Source organism: Passer domesticus, chromosome 6 (assembly GCF_036417665.1).
Source record: "Passer domesticus isolate bPasDom1 chromosome 6, bPasDom1.hap1, whole genome shotgun sequence".
NCBI classification, from domain to species: domain Eukaryota; kingdom Metazoa; phylum Chordata; class Aves; order Passeriformes; family Passeridae; genus Passer; species Passer domesticus.
Genome location: NC_087479.1, coordinates 39,265,576 through 39,276,667, shown reverse-complemented (window position 1 = coordinate 39,276,667; position 11,092 = coordinate 39,265,576). Strand labels below are relative to the sequence as shown.

The 11,092-nt window shown below is 48.6% G+C and overlaps 1 protein-coding gene across 3 annotated transcripts; it reads left to right on the top strand.

The window, feature by feature from the left end:
• Window positions 1-470: 470 nt before the first annotated feature.
• Window positions 471-10,529, top strand: ARFGAP2 (ADP ribosylation factor GTPase activating protein 2). Of its 3 annotated transcripts, XM_064424799.1 has the most exons (16): window positions 869-1,026; window positions 1,269-1,387; window positions 2,256-2,328; window positions 2,845-2,976; window positions 3,066-3,146; window positions 3,942-4,029; window positions 4,678-4,734; window positions 6,417-6,469; window positions 6,851-6,987; window positions 7,533-7,664; window positions 8,141-8,269; window positions 8,349-8,477; window positions 8,849-8,975; window positions 9,093-9,183; window positions 9,298-9,416; window positions 9,831-10,529. In XM_064424799.1, the coding sequence occupies exons 1-16, from the start codon at window positions 955-957 to the stop codon at window positions 9,849-9,851; spliced, it is 1,560 nt and encodes a 519-aa protein (XP_064280869.1). In that variant the 5' UTR covers window positions 869-954; the 3' UTR covers window positions 9,852-10,529. The 3 variants fall into 3 exon arrangements, with proteins under 3 accessions (XP_064280868.1, XP_064280869.1, XP_064280870.1); XM_064424798.1 differs by lacking the exon at window positions 1,269-1,387 and having other exon boundaries at window positions 471-1,026; XM_064424800.1 differs by lacking the exons at window positions 869-1,026; window positions 1,269-1,387 and adding an exon at window positions 1,509-1,546.
• Window positions 10,530-11,092: the final 563 nt, after the last annotated feature.

The following is an 11,092-nucleotide window of genomic DNA, read 5'->3' as shown; positions in this document are numbered from 1 at the left end:
GATGAAGTCACTTGGTCTTTCAGCCTGGAGGAAACTGAAGGGACCTCATCCCTCATCATGGTCTTCAATACCCTCAGGAGGGGAAGCATAGGGGCAGGTACTGATCTCTTCTCTTGAATGACCAGTGTCAGGCCTAGGGTTGTCAGTGGAGATTTAGGTTTGATATCAGAGAAGAGTTCATCACCCAGAGGGTGTTTGGGCACTGGAACAGGCTGCCCAGGGAAGTGGTCACAGCACCAGCTTGACAGAGCTCCACAAGTGTTATGACAATGTTCTCAGGCTCATGGTGTGACGCTTAGGGATATGCTGTGCAGGGCCAGGAGCTGGACTCGATGTTCTGTGTGGGTGCCTTCCAACCCAGGGCATTCTGTGGTTCTGTAAATAATTTCCAAATCACTGCTCGTTTGTGCCAGCGCACCAGGCCGGGTGCCCTGAGGCTGGCTGCTGGAGCAGGTGATGCCTGTAAACGCTGCTCTGAGCTTTTTCCCCGGCAGCAATGGCCCACGGCAGGCACTGCCCGTCGCTATTCCAAAGCCCCCTTCTCTCGGTCCGGCCCGCAGCGGCTCCCTGGGGCACAGCCGGCCCCGGGGCACAGCCGGCCCCAAGAGCACAGCCGGCCCCGGGGCACGGCCGGCAGGGCTCCGCAGCAGCGCTGGGGCTGCGGGGAGCGCTCCGAGCTCTGGGGGGCCCGGCCGCGCAACGTCCGATGTGCGCAGGGCCACGCCGTGACCCCCACGAGGCGTCCGGCCGGCAGCCGGCGCAGCAGCGGGGTGACCCGGAGCTAACGCTGCCCCACAGCCCGTCACCGGAGGGAAAGGGACCCGCCTCGCTGCTCGCCCTCCACACCCACGGAAGCGGCGGGGGGGCCGGCCCTGCGCGACTCTACCGCGGCCGCGGCGCCGATTGGGCCCGGCCGGCTGCCGTCCCCGCGGGGGTGTCTGGGAAGGAGAGATCATGGCGGCGGAGCCGAGCAAGACGGAGATCCAGACCCTCTTCAAGCGGCTTCGGGCAGCGCCGGCCAACAAGGTAGCGGGGAGCGGCCGGGGTCCGCCGGACAGTCCGTGCCGGGCTGTCGCTCTGCGGCCGCGGCCTGCGCTCCGACTGCGCCGCGGTGGGCTCCGGGCCGCGCTGCGGCGGCTGTTGGGGCGGCCGGGCAGGGGCCCTTGGGGAGCGCCTGGGCAGAGCGGCGGGGCCGCCGAGCTGTGGCAGGCGTGGCGGAGCGGCGGAGCCGTCGCTTCAACCCGGCTGTCCCTCTGCCTTCGCTTTAGTCGTGCTTCGACTGCGGCGCCAAGAACCCGAGCTGGGCCAGTATCACCTACGGGGTCTTCCTGTGCATCGACTGCTCCGGCGTGCACCGCTCCCTGGGCGTGCACCTCAGCTTCATCAGGTGCGTGCGGAGCGCGGCCCTGCCGCCAGCAGCCGGCCCGCCTCGGGAGCGGGAGGGAAGCGGTGCCGCCGAGCCGTCACCTCGGGGTGGATGAGGCGTGCTCGCAGCAGGGTCTGGGCCACTCAGCGCTTCCAAAATGGAGTTTCCAAAGCGCCTCAGGTGGAATGTCGACATGTTGCTTTTGCTAACTTTGCAGAAACGCTGTCTGGATTTGGCATTGTAGGAAGTGGGACAAGAGTGTGGTGTGTGAATCTTGCCAGTAAGGCAGCAGTGTGGTGTACATAATTTTTCGTAATGCTGAGCAAGGCAAAAAGAGGAGTATTGTTCAATCTTTTTGGTATCAGCCTAATGGGGAAGATGGTGTTGGCTTTTCAGCCTACTTCTTGTTTTCAGTACTTGTGAAAATTAGCATTTTAAGAGAACTGTGACCTTTACTTGTTAGGAGAGAAGTTGAGTAACTGGTATGAGACACTCTGTGTCGCTTAGCTTCACTTGGATGTATTCTCAGTTGCTTTGTCACGTGTTTGGCCTAACCTGTGGGACGGGCTGAATTTGAGTCTCTCATGTTGTGGTGAGATCACATGTAGAATGAAAGCTCTTGGCTGTGCTTTCCTAGCTCAAGCTCTGCCCTCTAAACAAGCATTACAAGGGAGAGCCTCAAAATTTGGATAAAAGCTGGTATTTTTCCTCGCTTCAAAAGCTGAAATTAATTTTTTAGAGGAGCAAAGAAATTCCCAACATGTTCTTTCCACCTTTGCCTCCTACACTTTGGAATAGTAGTGAGATATCTCACCATTTTAGGCCAGAGCTTGGTTTTGCATTTGCTTTGCCTGGTTTTTATTAATAGAAATTATTGGTTCTTGTACAGGTCCACAGAGTTGGATTCTAACTGGAGCTGGTTCCAGCTGAGGTGTATGCAAGTGGGCAGCAATGCCAACGCGGTGAGGAGCCTCTGTAGGCATTTTGCTTCCTTTCCCTCTTGCTAATCCACATCCTCTCTTTCTTGTTTTGTTCTTTTTTTTCCTTTGTGTGGCTTTCTTGGTCCCAGTCTGACCTGAAATGTGTAATGAATGGGGGAATTTGTCAAGTGTGCTTGGAAGTGAGACTGTGACCTTTGCATGTGTTGTTTTCTGATGTGCAGCTCTCCCTTTTTTTGCACCTCATTTAAATGAGAGGCGTAGCCTTCTTAAATGATAGGAGTTACTAACACTGCTCAGTTTGAAAGCTCGTGCTCAGCTTTGTGACTCAGAATCATCTCGGTAGAGAAGGCGGATGATTCTCATAGGCCCCCGGAGTGAGACTTTTGTAGAAAGCTGATCAGTGAATGGTTGGTTTATGCTGTGTTCTCAGCATTTCATCCTCTGTCTCTGGGAAGTTTTCTTTTTCTGTTGAGTTTGTCTAGTGCTTGCTTGAGTATGATCTAGCAGTCAGGAGACTGAATATTCCTCTCTTTTCAGACTGCTTTCTTCCGCCAGCACGGCTGCACCACCACAGATGCCAATGCTAAATATAACAGTCGGGCTGCCCAGATGTACAGGGAGAAGATCCGGCAGCTGGCAAGCGCTGCCATGGCCAAGTATGGCACTGAGGTAAGTCTCAGAGCTCTGGAGTGCTACATGGGTGGTGCTGGATGCTGAGTCTTGTAGGATGCCTTCTTTTTTCCTTCTCCTCTCTTTAGTTGCTTATAGATGGACTGAGTGGAGCCCCTGGGCACTCCCCTGAGAAGAGCGATGCTGATTTCTTCATGGAGCACACACAGGTGAGAAGAGCTGCCTAAACCAGGCAGCCTTAATAGCTCTCCAATAGCCAGCTGTTCAGCCAGGAGCAGTCCCACTTAGCTTAGAAGGACTCTAAATTGTATAATTAATCAGTAGGAATGTGGAGGAAGTCAGATTCAATCATCTGCCTGGGACACAGTCACAGGTCTGAACAGTCCCTGTGATATCTATGTCCTTTGTTTTTGAGACCATCTTTAGCTTCAAGAACTCAAAGCTACCACCTATGCCCTGGAAGGTGCTTTGTGTGCTGTGTTAATGCTTAGTTTCTTTGTACAGTTAAAGCAAGGACTAGATATTACTTTGAACTTCTGGTTTAGAAGAAACTTTTCAGTGCATAGACCCTGCTAAACTGGATTTGGGCAACTGCACCATGCCAGGCAGACTTTCTCAGGTAATGCAAGAATTGGCTCTATGGCAAATAGAGAGAGTGGAAGTGGTGATTAATTTTTTCCAGAAAAACTCATTCACACTTTTCCCAGATTTAAACTAATTTTCTTTCACCTGGGAAGTCCTCACACTAGTGAGCTTCTCAAATGATTCTGTCATTCCTCCTGGCCTTACATTCAGCTTAGCTTCCTTTTTATTTTTTTCATTTTTGTCCCCACTAAGGGAATGTGGACTTGTCCATGTGTTATGTTCAAGGAAGGCATAGTCTGAAGTTTGGAATAAGTTTCCTTTGGCCTAAAATTAAATACAGATCACTAAACCTTAGTAAATTCAGGATTGTTTGGTTCATTCATCTTCCGGAAATAACTGGAATTAATATCTCCTTGCAGTCTTCCAGTACCTGGGATGTGGCAGATGCCAGCCAGAATCCTGCACAGTCTTCTCCAGAGATGGAAAAAGCAGCAAAGTCATCAGAAGGTAGCGAAGTTTCAAGTTCTTTACTGAATAATTTTTCCAAGAACCTGCCTTCATTTCCAGGAGAATACAGTTCTGTACCACTGTTGGAAGGGCTGAACTTATCCTTTGATTCAGCCTTGAAGGAGTGGAAGTTCTGCACACTCTTATGATGTTTAGTTAAATTAGTGGAGACTTCTAAAAACACTGTTCAATTTGGCTCAGTTCTTTGCTTTTCCTGAAATGTACACAAAACTGTTTTGGGGATTAGCTGCCCCGTTTTCCTGCTTTCAGATGTTTTTTGTCTAAACAGTTTTCTCTACCCCTTGAATTTGGTGGGTCTGAAAACGTCATAGGACAGAAAAATTTCTAGCGTGAAGGACAAGGAAACCAAGAACCTGGGGGCATAGCTGTAATTTGAAACAGCTTTGTATATTTCCCTGCAGAGTGTTTACTTTCTTGTAGTGTGGTAAGAACACTGCAGAAGGAATAATTTGCTCTGTGGAGACATAAAGTTGTTTTGCTTGGGAAATTGCATATTTCAAGCTGTAACTGGATTTATTTGTGGGGGCAGAGGAGCTAGGAGAGATGTAGTGGAGGTGTGAACATACCCCAAAGATGAGGGTTGAGAATCAATCTGCTGAGTGTTCTCTTCTGGTTTTGTGCCCACAGATCCCAGCCAAGGTCCATCTATTGACTTGTTGAGCACATCCCCTAAGGCTCCTCTAGGTAAGACTCTTCACTCTCGGATCAGTCTTGCTTTTATACTCACTGCTCAGTAGTAAGCTCAGTGAGGCTGGAAGCAATGAGCCAGTTTCCAGAATGTCTAAACAAGCTTATCTCCCTTTTGAGCCAGTACTTAGGATGTTCCTGAAACCCAAAACCAAGTCACAATTTTCTGGAGGTTTCCTCCTTGTTTGGATAATTGAGTTCAAAGCTGTTGCTTTCCCAAAAGCATGTTTTCCTGGTTTTGAGATTTGGACAAAACTTGGCACTTGCATATCTAGAACTTGGGTGATCAGAGCCACGTGGCTGGTTTTTTTTCGTTTGTTTCCCCACAGATCCTTTGGAGGCAAATGAATTTTTAGCTTTCAGAATAATAGGGATTTCTATCTGATTCTCCCATGCCATTACTGTCCTGGCTGCACACAGAACATCTAGCTGGAGCTTCTTCCCTTACTGAGAGTGTGCTCCTAGCGCACAGTGGGTCCATTCTGGGTGGAAAGCCTGTGTCCTCAAGTGCCTGTTCATTCCCCATGTTTTACGTCTCTTCCTCAGACGTGTCCATGTATCTGTCAACACAAGGGGCCGCTCCTGCTGGAGGTAACTGGCTAACAGCTGGCCTGCGCTGGCTGCTTGTGACAGCTCTGCTTGCCCCTCCTGAGATTCTGCCTTCAGTTCTAACTTTAGCTTCCTGTGCTTAGAGGGAGAGAACAAGACAAAGCTTATATTGTTGTACTGAGATCTAAACCAGATATGTTGTATCTGTAAAGAGACCATATTAACATTTCTGTTAAATGTTTCCTGAAATATAAGAATCTCCAAACATAAACCCAAACAACCTCAAATCAAGTGTTAGGAACAGCGAGTGGAAAACAGTTTCAGGTAGTGTGAATGTTTTGAATCCCCTTTTTCAAAAGGACTTGTCATATGACTAGAAAAGATAAAAGAAAATGTCTCAATAATTTATGGGCTAACAAAAGTCACATGGCTGTAGAAAGTCAGGAGACACACCCACACGCAAAAGAAAAGCCCAAAAAGGGCAGTAAAATATTTTTGATTTAGCTATAGGAAGCTGAAAAATGTTTTGGGTAATCCCTCTCTGCTTTGTTCTCAGACTTTTCCCCAGACACCTGCTGCTTGGCTGGCCCCTGTCTGGTTTTACAAGTGTGGCATGCCCTCAAGAGGGACAAGTGCAAGGTGTTGGGGGACCTGTTGCTTTTATAGCTTGCTGCACTTTAGGTCCATTTGTTTTTATACTTTCATGTAAACACAACTTCAGAGTTCTTGCTGCTTTGTCCCTAAGGCATTGATGAGGCTCTGACCTTCACATGCCTCTGAAGCTGCATTTTCTTGAATTTGTGTATGGGATAAACCTCATCTTTCTCTAACTACCCTGATACTTGCTGCATAACACTCAGACAAGTTATTCACAGTTCTTAATTCAATTATAAGTTGCTCCAGAAATGGACATGCTTCTTTAGGCTACCATTCTTCAACTGTGGAGCTTCTATGTGCATCTTTCTTGCCTGGGTGAAATTACCCGCCCAGGCTTTTGATGTGAAGATGCATGGTGTGCCCTGGACGCTACTGCAGCTGGACTGTGGTGGATGTTCATGTGGGTTGCTGTCTAATCTTGGCATATTAAATTAATTCCCTTCTGCTTATTTGCTGCTTCCCTCCTTTTGCAGAACTTAAATCCTCCCTCATTGGAAAGAAGAAGCCAGGAGCTGCCAAGAAAGGGGTATGTCTGAACTCTTTTATGGAGGGAAGGTCTTGTATTTCTGCTGTCCTTTCCCTGATTCTTGCTTTCTGCTTAACAAAGCTGTAGAGATCTGTTTTGGGGAAAGGAGACCTTAAGCAGCCTGTATATTATTGCAAAAAAAGTTATCATTACTGGTTGTGGTCTGAAACATATGTGGTTGATCTCTAAGTGTCGGCCACTGATGGATTAACTCTTTGATGTTCTTCCTTACTGTGTTGCAAACTCTTTTGGGTCTGTAGGTTGTGACTACCTAGGGAGACTGAAGGCCTCATTGGTGCAGCAAGAAGTAGGATTCAGGTTTTCTTCTACAATGAACAATCTAGGATAAAGAATTCACAGGATTTTGTTCTTGTTTTTAAGCTGGGTGCAAAAAAAGGTCTTGGAGCCCAGAAGGTCAGTAGCCAGAGCTTCAGTGAGATTGAGCGGCAAGCCCAGGTGGCTGAACAGCTGAGGGAGCAGCAGGCAGTGGAGTCCAGGAAACAAGCTGAGGAGTCCATGTAAGTGCCCTGTTTGGGATGAGTACCTTACACACCTAAGGCAGAAGTAGTGTGAGGTTAATGCTGTTCACCCTAGGACCACCAAATGTGACTACAGAACATACTGCATGAGAGGAAGAGCAGTAGCTATATGCCACTATGGCCCTTGCAGCAGGGCACAAGTTATACTGCTGTATTTTATTCACGTTAGCATTCCTGGAAGAGTGTAGGGAGTAGATGCTTCTGTATTGCATTTTTCCATTCACCTTTGGACATGACTAGAAAAACCAAAAGCTGAACTGGATGGATCATTCTGGCTGCAGGGATGGCGAGAAGATAGACATTGTGATGCTTACAGTAAAGAAATCATGGTTAGCCAAAGAAGAATTGAATGCCAGTGGAGGAGATGGCAAAACAAGCAATGGCTTTTGTGCAAGGATTTTTGGCAGAGTTGTGAAAGTGGCTGTTCTGAAGGGTGGTTGGGGTTACTTAATCACTTGTTCTTCTACAACATGGGCAGTGAGGGAGGGTAATGTGCTGGCACCCACCATGGCTCTTTCCCTCAGAGTCACCTCAATGCGACTGGCTTATCAGGAGCTGCAGCTTGATCGGAAGAAGGAAGAGAAGAAACTCCAGAACCTTGAAGGGAAGAAACGAGAACAAGCAGAGAGGCTGGGCATGGGATTGGTGTCCAGAAGGTACTTGGCTGTAGATGGCATAGTATAGACAGTGTCTTGGAAGCACCCTGCTCTGGAGAAGTTTCTTGAAGGCAGTAGTTTGCTCTTGTATTAGATAAGGAGATGAGTTAAAGTGCTCATATGCTGTTCTCTGACTGAAAATGCTTCGGGCCCCAGAAGGAATAGGGACTCAGTTTAAAGGTTCTAGTTCTCATTTGAGCTGTTCCACAGATATGTGTGGCCTGTCAGTGTCTAGACTAGAACCCAGCTGCTTGATACGTGTCCCCCTGCAGAATCCTTCCTTTAAGAAGGTAGCTCAAGACTTCTGAAGGAGCATAGATAAGTGATGAAGGGGACTGACATCCCCCAACTCTCCCTCAAAACTTGTGTCACCTGCCCTGCCTGTGAATACCAGATTCAGTTTTGAGGCAGACTGGTTGTAGGGACTGGATGCTGTCAGACCCATTAGCCCTGACTCTGCCTGTTTGTTGTGCTAGTTCTGTTTCACACTCGGTGATGTCTGAGATGCAAGTTATTGAGCAAGAGACACCGCTGGTAGCAAAATCTTCCCGCTCCCAATTGGACCTGTTGGAAGATGGTGGAAGCTTCACATCTGGACCCCCCAAGTAAGACTTAGCTTAAGTGTAGATTTTGCTTATTCCTGCATTTTATGTCTGGTGTAAATTACCTACTTTTGGTACCTAGGTACAAATACAGTCCCTTCTCATTCGAAGATGCATTTGGCTCACGATGGGAAACGGACTCTTCATGGGGTATGGACAAAGAGGAGGAACCAGAGGTGACTGTTTCCAGCATTCGGCCGGTTTCAGAGAGGTAAAGTGCTTGCCACTGCTGGTGTACCTTGTGCCCTTGTGTAGGGGACAGAGGGTAAGTGTGAGAGCTGTGGCATAGATGCTGCTGTAGCAGGAGCCTTGTGCTGCAGAAAATGACTTGCACAGGCACAGACGAGCCCAGGAAAAAGGGCCTTGAGTGAAAGGGCCTTGGACACTTCTTTGCCTTTCTTGTCTCTAAGTTTATACAGCCTTTGTTGTCATTGTGTGCTGACTGTCCTGAGATGGGGGGAGGAGAGCCCCAATTCAACTAACACTTAAGGATAACTTCTTTCCTTTGATTAGATGGGGTCTGAGACAGAAGTCTTGGTTTTTTACTGCGTTGGTGAGCTTAATCTCCTCTTGTTTCCTCAGACCCACCAGTAGGCGGGAGATTGAGAACAGGCCGTCCATGGTGGAATCCAATGAAGCTCGGCAGAAGTTTGCTGGGGCTAAAGCCATCTCTTCAGATATGTTTTTTGGGCGGGAGGCAGATGCTGAGGTAGATGCATTCTGCAGTGCTTACAGTGGTACAGCTCTGGCTTTACCTCCTCCTGTTTGCTCAGGTCGTGCTTTGTGCCCTTCCTATATAACTTTTTTGTTTTGTTTTCTGCTGCAGTATGAAGCCAGATCCCGACTGCAGCAGCTCTCAGGCAGCAGTGCCATCAGCTCTGCAGACCTGTTTGGAGAGGCTGACAATGTGCACTCAGGTTTGTTAGCACTGGGTTGAGAAAGGGGGCAGCTTTGGAAGACCTAAACTGGAGGGGGTCAGGGTGCTTTCTGGAGCTGAGGGACTCTGGGCTAACTCATCCTGGTTCTTTTAGGTGGTGTGTCTATTGGAAATGTCCTGCCTGCAGCTGACATTGCACAGTTCAAGCAAGGAGTGAAATCAGTTGCTGGCAAGATGGCTGTCCTGGCCAATGGGGTGATGAACTCCATTCAGGTGAGTTTACATTATGGCAACTTGAGAAAGTCCCTGAACATAACAGCTTTTCACCATAACCTGGCTTCCATTGGAATTATCACTATATTCCCAAATTATGTGGCAAGTCCCTGTCTTTTGTAGCTGTTGACTGCAGTACAATAGCTGAGCAATTGCAGGGGGCCAGTGAACTCCACTTGGCCAGCCTTACTCTCCTGCTGCACAGGACACCTTGTCATGTCAGATACATCTTCTCCCACAAATTCCAGGCAGAATTTTAGAAGTCAAGGTCATTTTACCTTCTACCTTTGTACAGTGTCCTCTCCGGATAACTTCACACTGCATTAAAATACCAACCCCCCCAATTTCTTGTTACGTGTCTCTGGATTTTGCACAAAGGTGTTGTAGCAAGGTGTCTCTCTTTTTCCTCCTTAGGATCGTTATGGTTCATATTGATGACCCAGGGGGACTGCAAGGGGAAGCCAGCGAGAGGCACTGATGCCACCTTTGCCTGGAGTAAACTCCACAGGATTGTCTTATTTGTCTGGGTTGGGTGGGGAGGGGAGAAGGTAAGCAGAGGGGGGCAGGACATGGCTGTGCCCAGGATGCTTTCTGAATATCTCTGGATTCCACTCTATTAAAATTCAGTGTGCCCTCATACCCACTGCTATCTACTAGCCAGTGGAGACAGACCTTCTTACAGGGTTAACCTCATTGCTGTAAAAGATATGACAGGAACTCCTGGGCTGCCCTCATCAGTGCTCCTGTCCTTCTTTGGCCCATACCTTAGCTCACCAAGTAACAGAGAAAAGGGGAATGCTATTTTTCTGAACATCATGTGACATGACTGTTTTTTGTTCTGATCACTGCTCCCAATCCATGGTGCTGTGGAGTCCTCTGTATTTGCAGGGTTTGCCTTTTACCGTGATCTAGTCCTTTTTACTGTCTTCTAAACCAACATATATGAATGCGGGAGAAAAAAAATCAAATCAAAGATTATTTTTTTAGCTTCTAACTACATCATCAGCAAAAATGGCCCAGGTAAAGAAGTAAAGAAATTCACTGGATCCCTGGTTTATTTTGTTGCCCATGTTTGGATCAGATTAAAGTACTGAGCCTCTGACTTAACCATGAGGTGCAGCTGTGAGGACTTTTAGTCCTGTTCAGCTTAGTCTCTGGTTTTAACAAGAGTGCTTTTCTCTTCCTTGGAATGTGGTGAGGACTAGGTAGTAAGAAGAAGGGTGGGAAAGGGCTAGTTGCACACTGTTAGCAAAAGAGAGGCTGGGGCTGTTTGTTCTGGAGCCTTCTGCCTGCGACTGGGAAGAGGCTTGCATGGGTTTCACCTCTCTTGTCCAGTTGAGGGGCTGCGGCAGCTACTCAGCTGCTCTGTGCTGTTGTTTCGCTTTGGTGGGGCATGAGGGGGGAAAAGGTCGGGTCTTGCTCTTCCTTCGTCTCTGCTCTGACGCAGTTGTGTCAATGTCACAATACCCACAGCAGCCTGGGGCTGCAGGGAGCCGTGGTGTGGCTGCCGCGGCTGCAGGGTGGTGGCGGTCCAGGCACTCAGGGGTGGGGCTGGTGCCTTCACCGGCCGAGGGGAGGGGTTCCTGGAAGATGCCGGGCCCTGCACTGCTCCTGCCCACCAGGTACCACCCCCCAAGGAGCGGCTGGGGCAGCCCAGAAGACCCAAGAACCCAGAA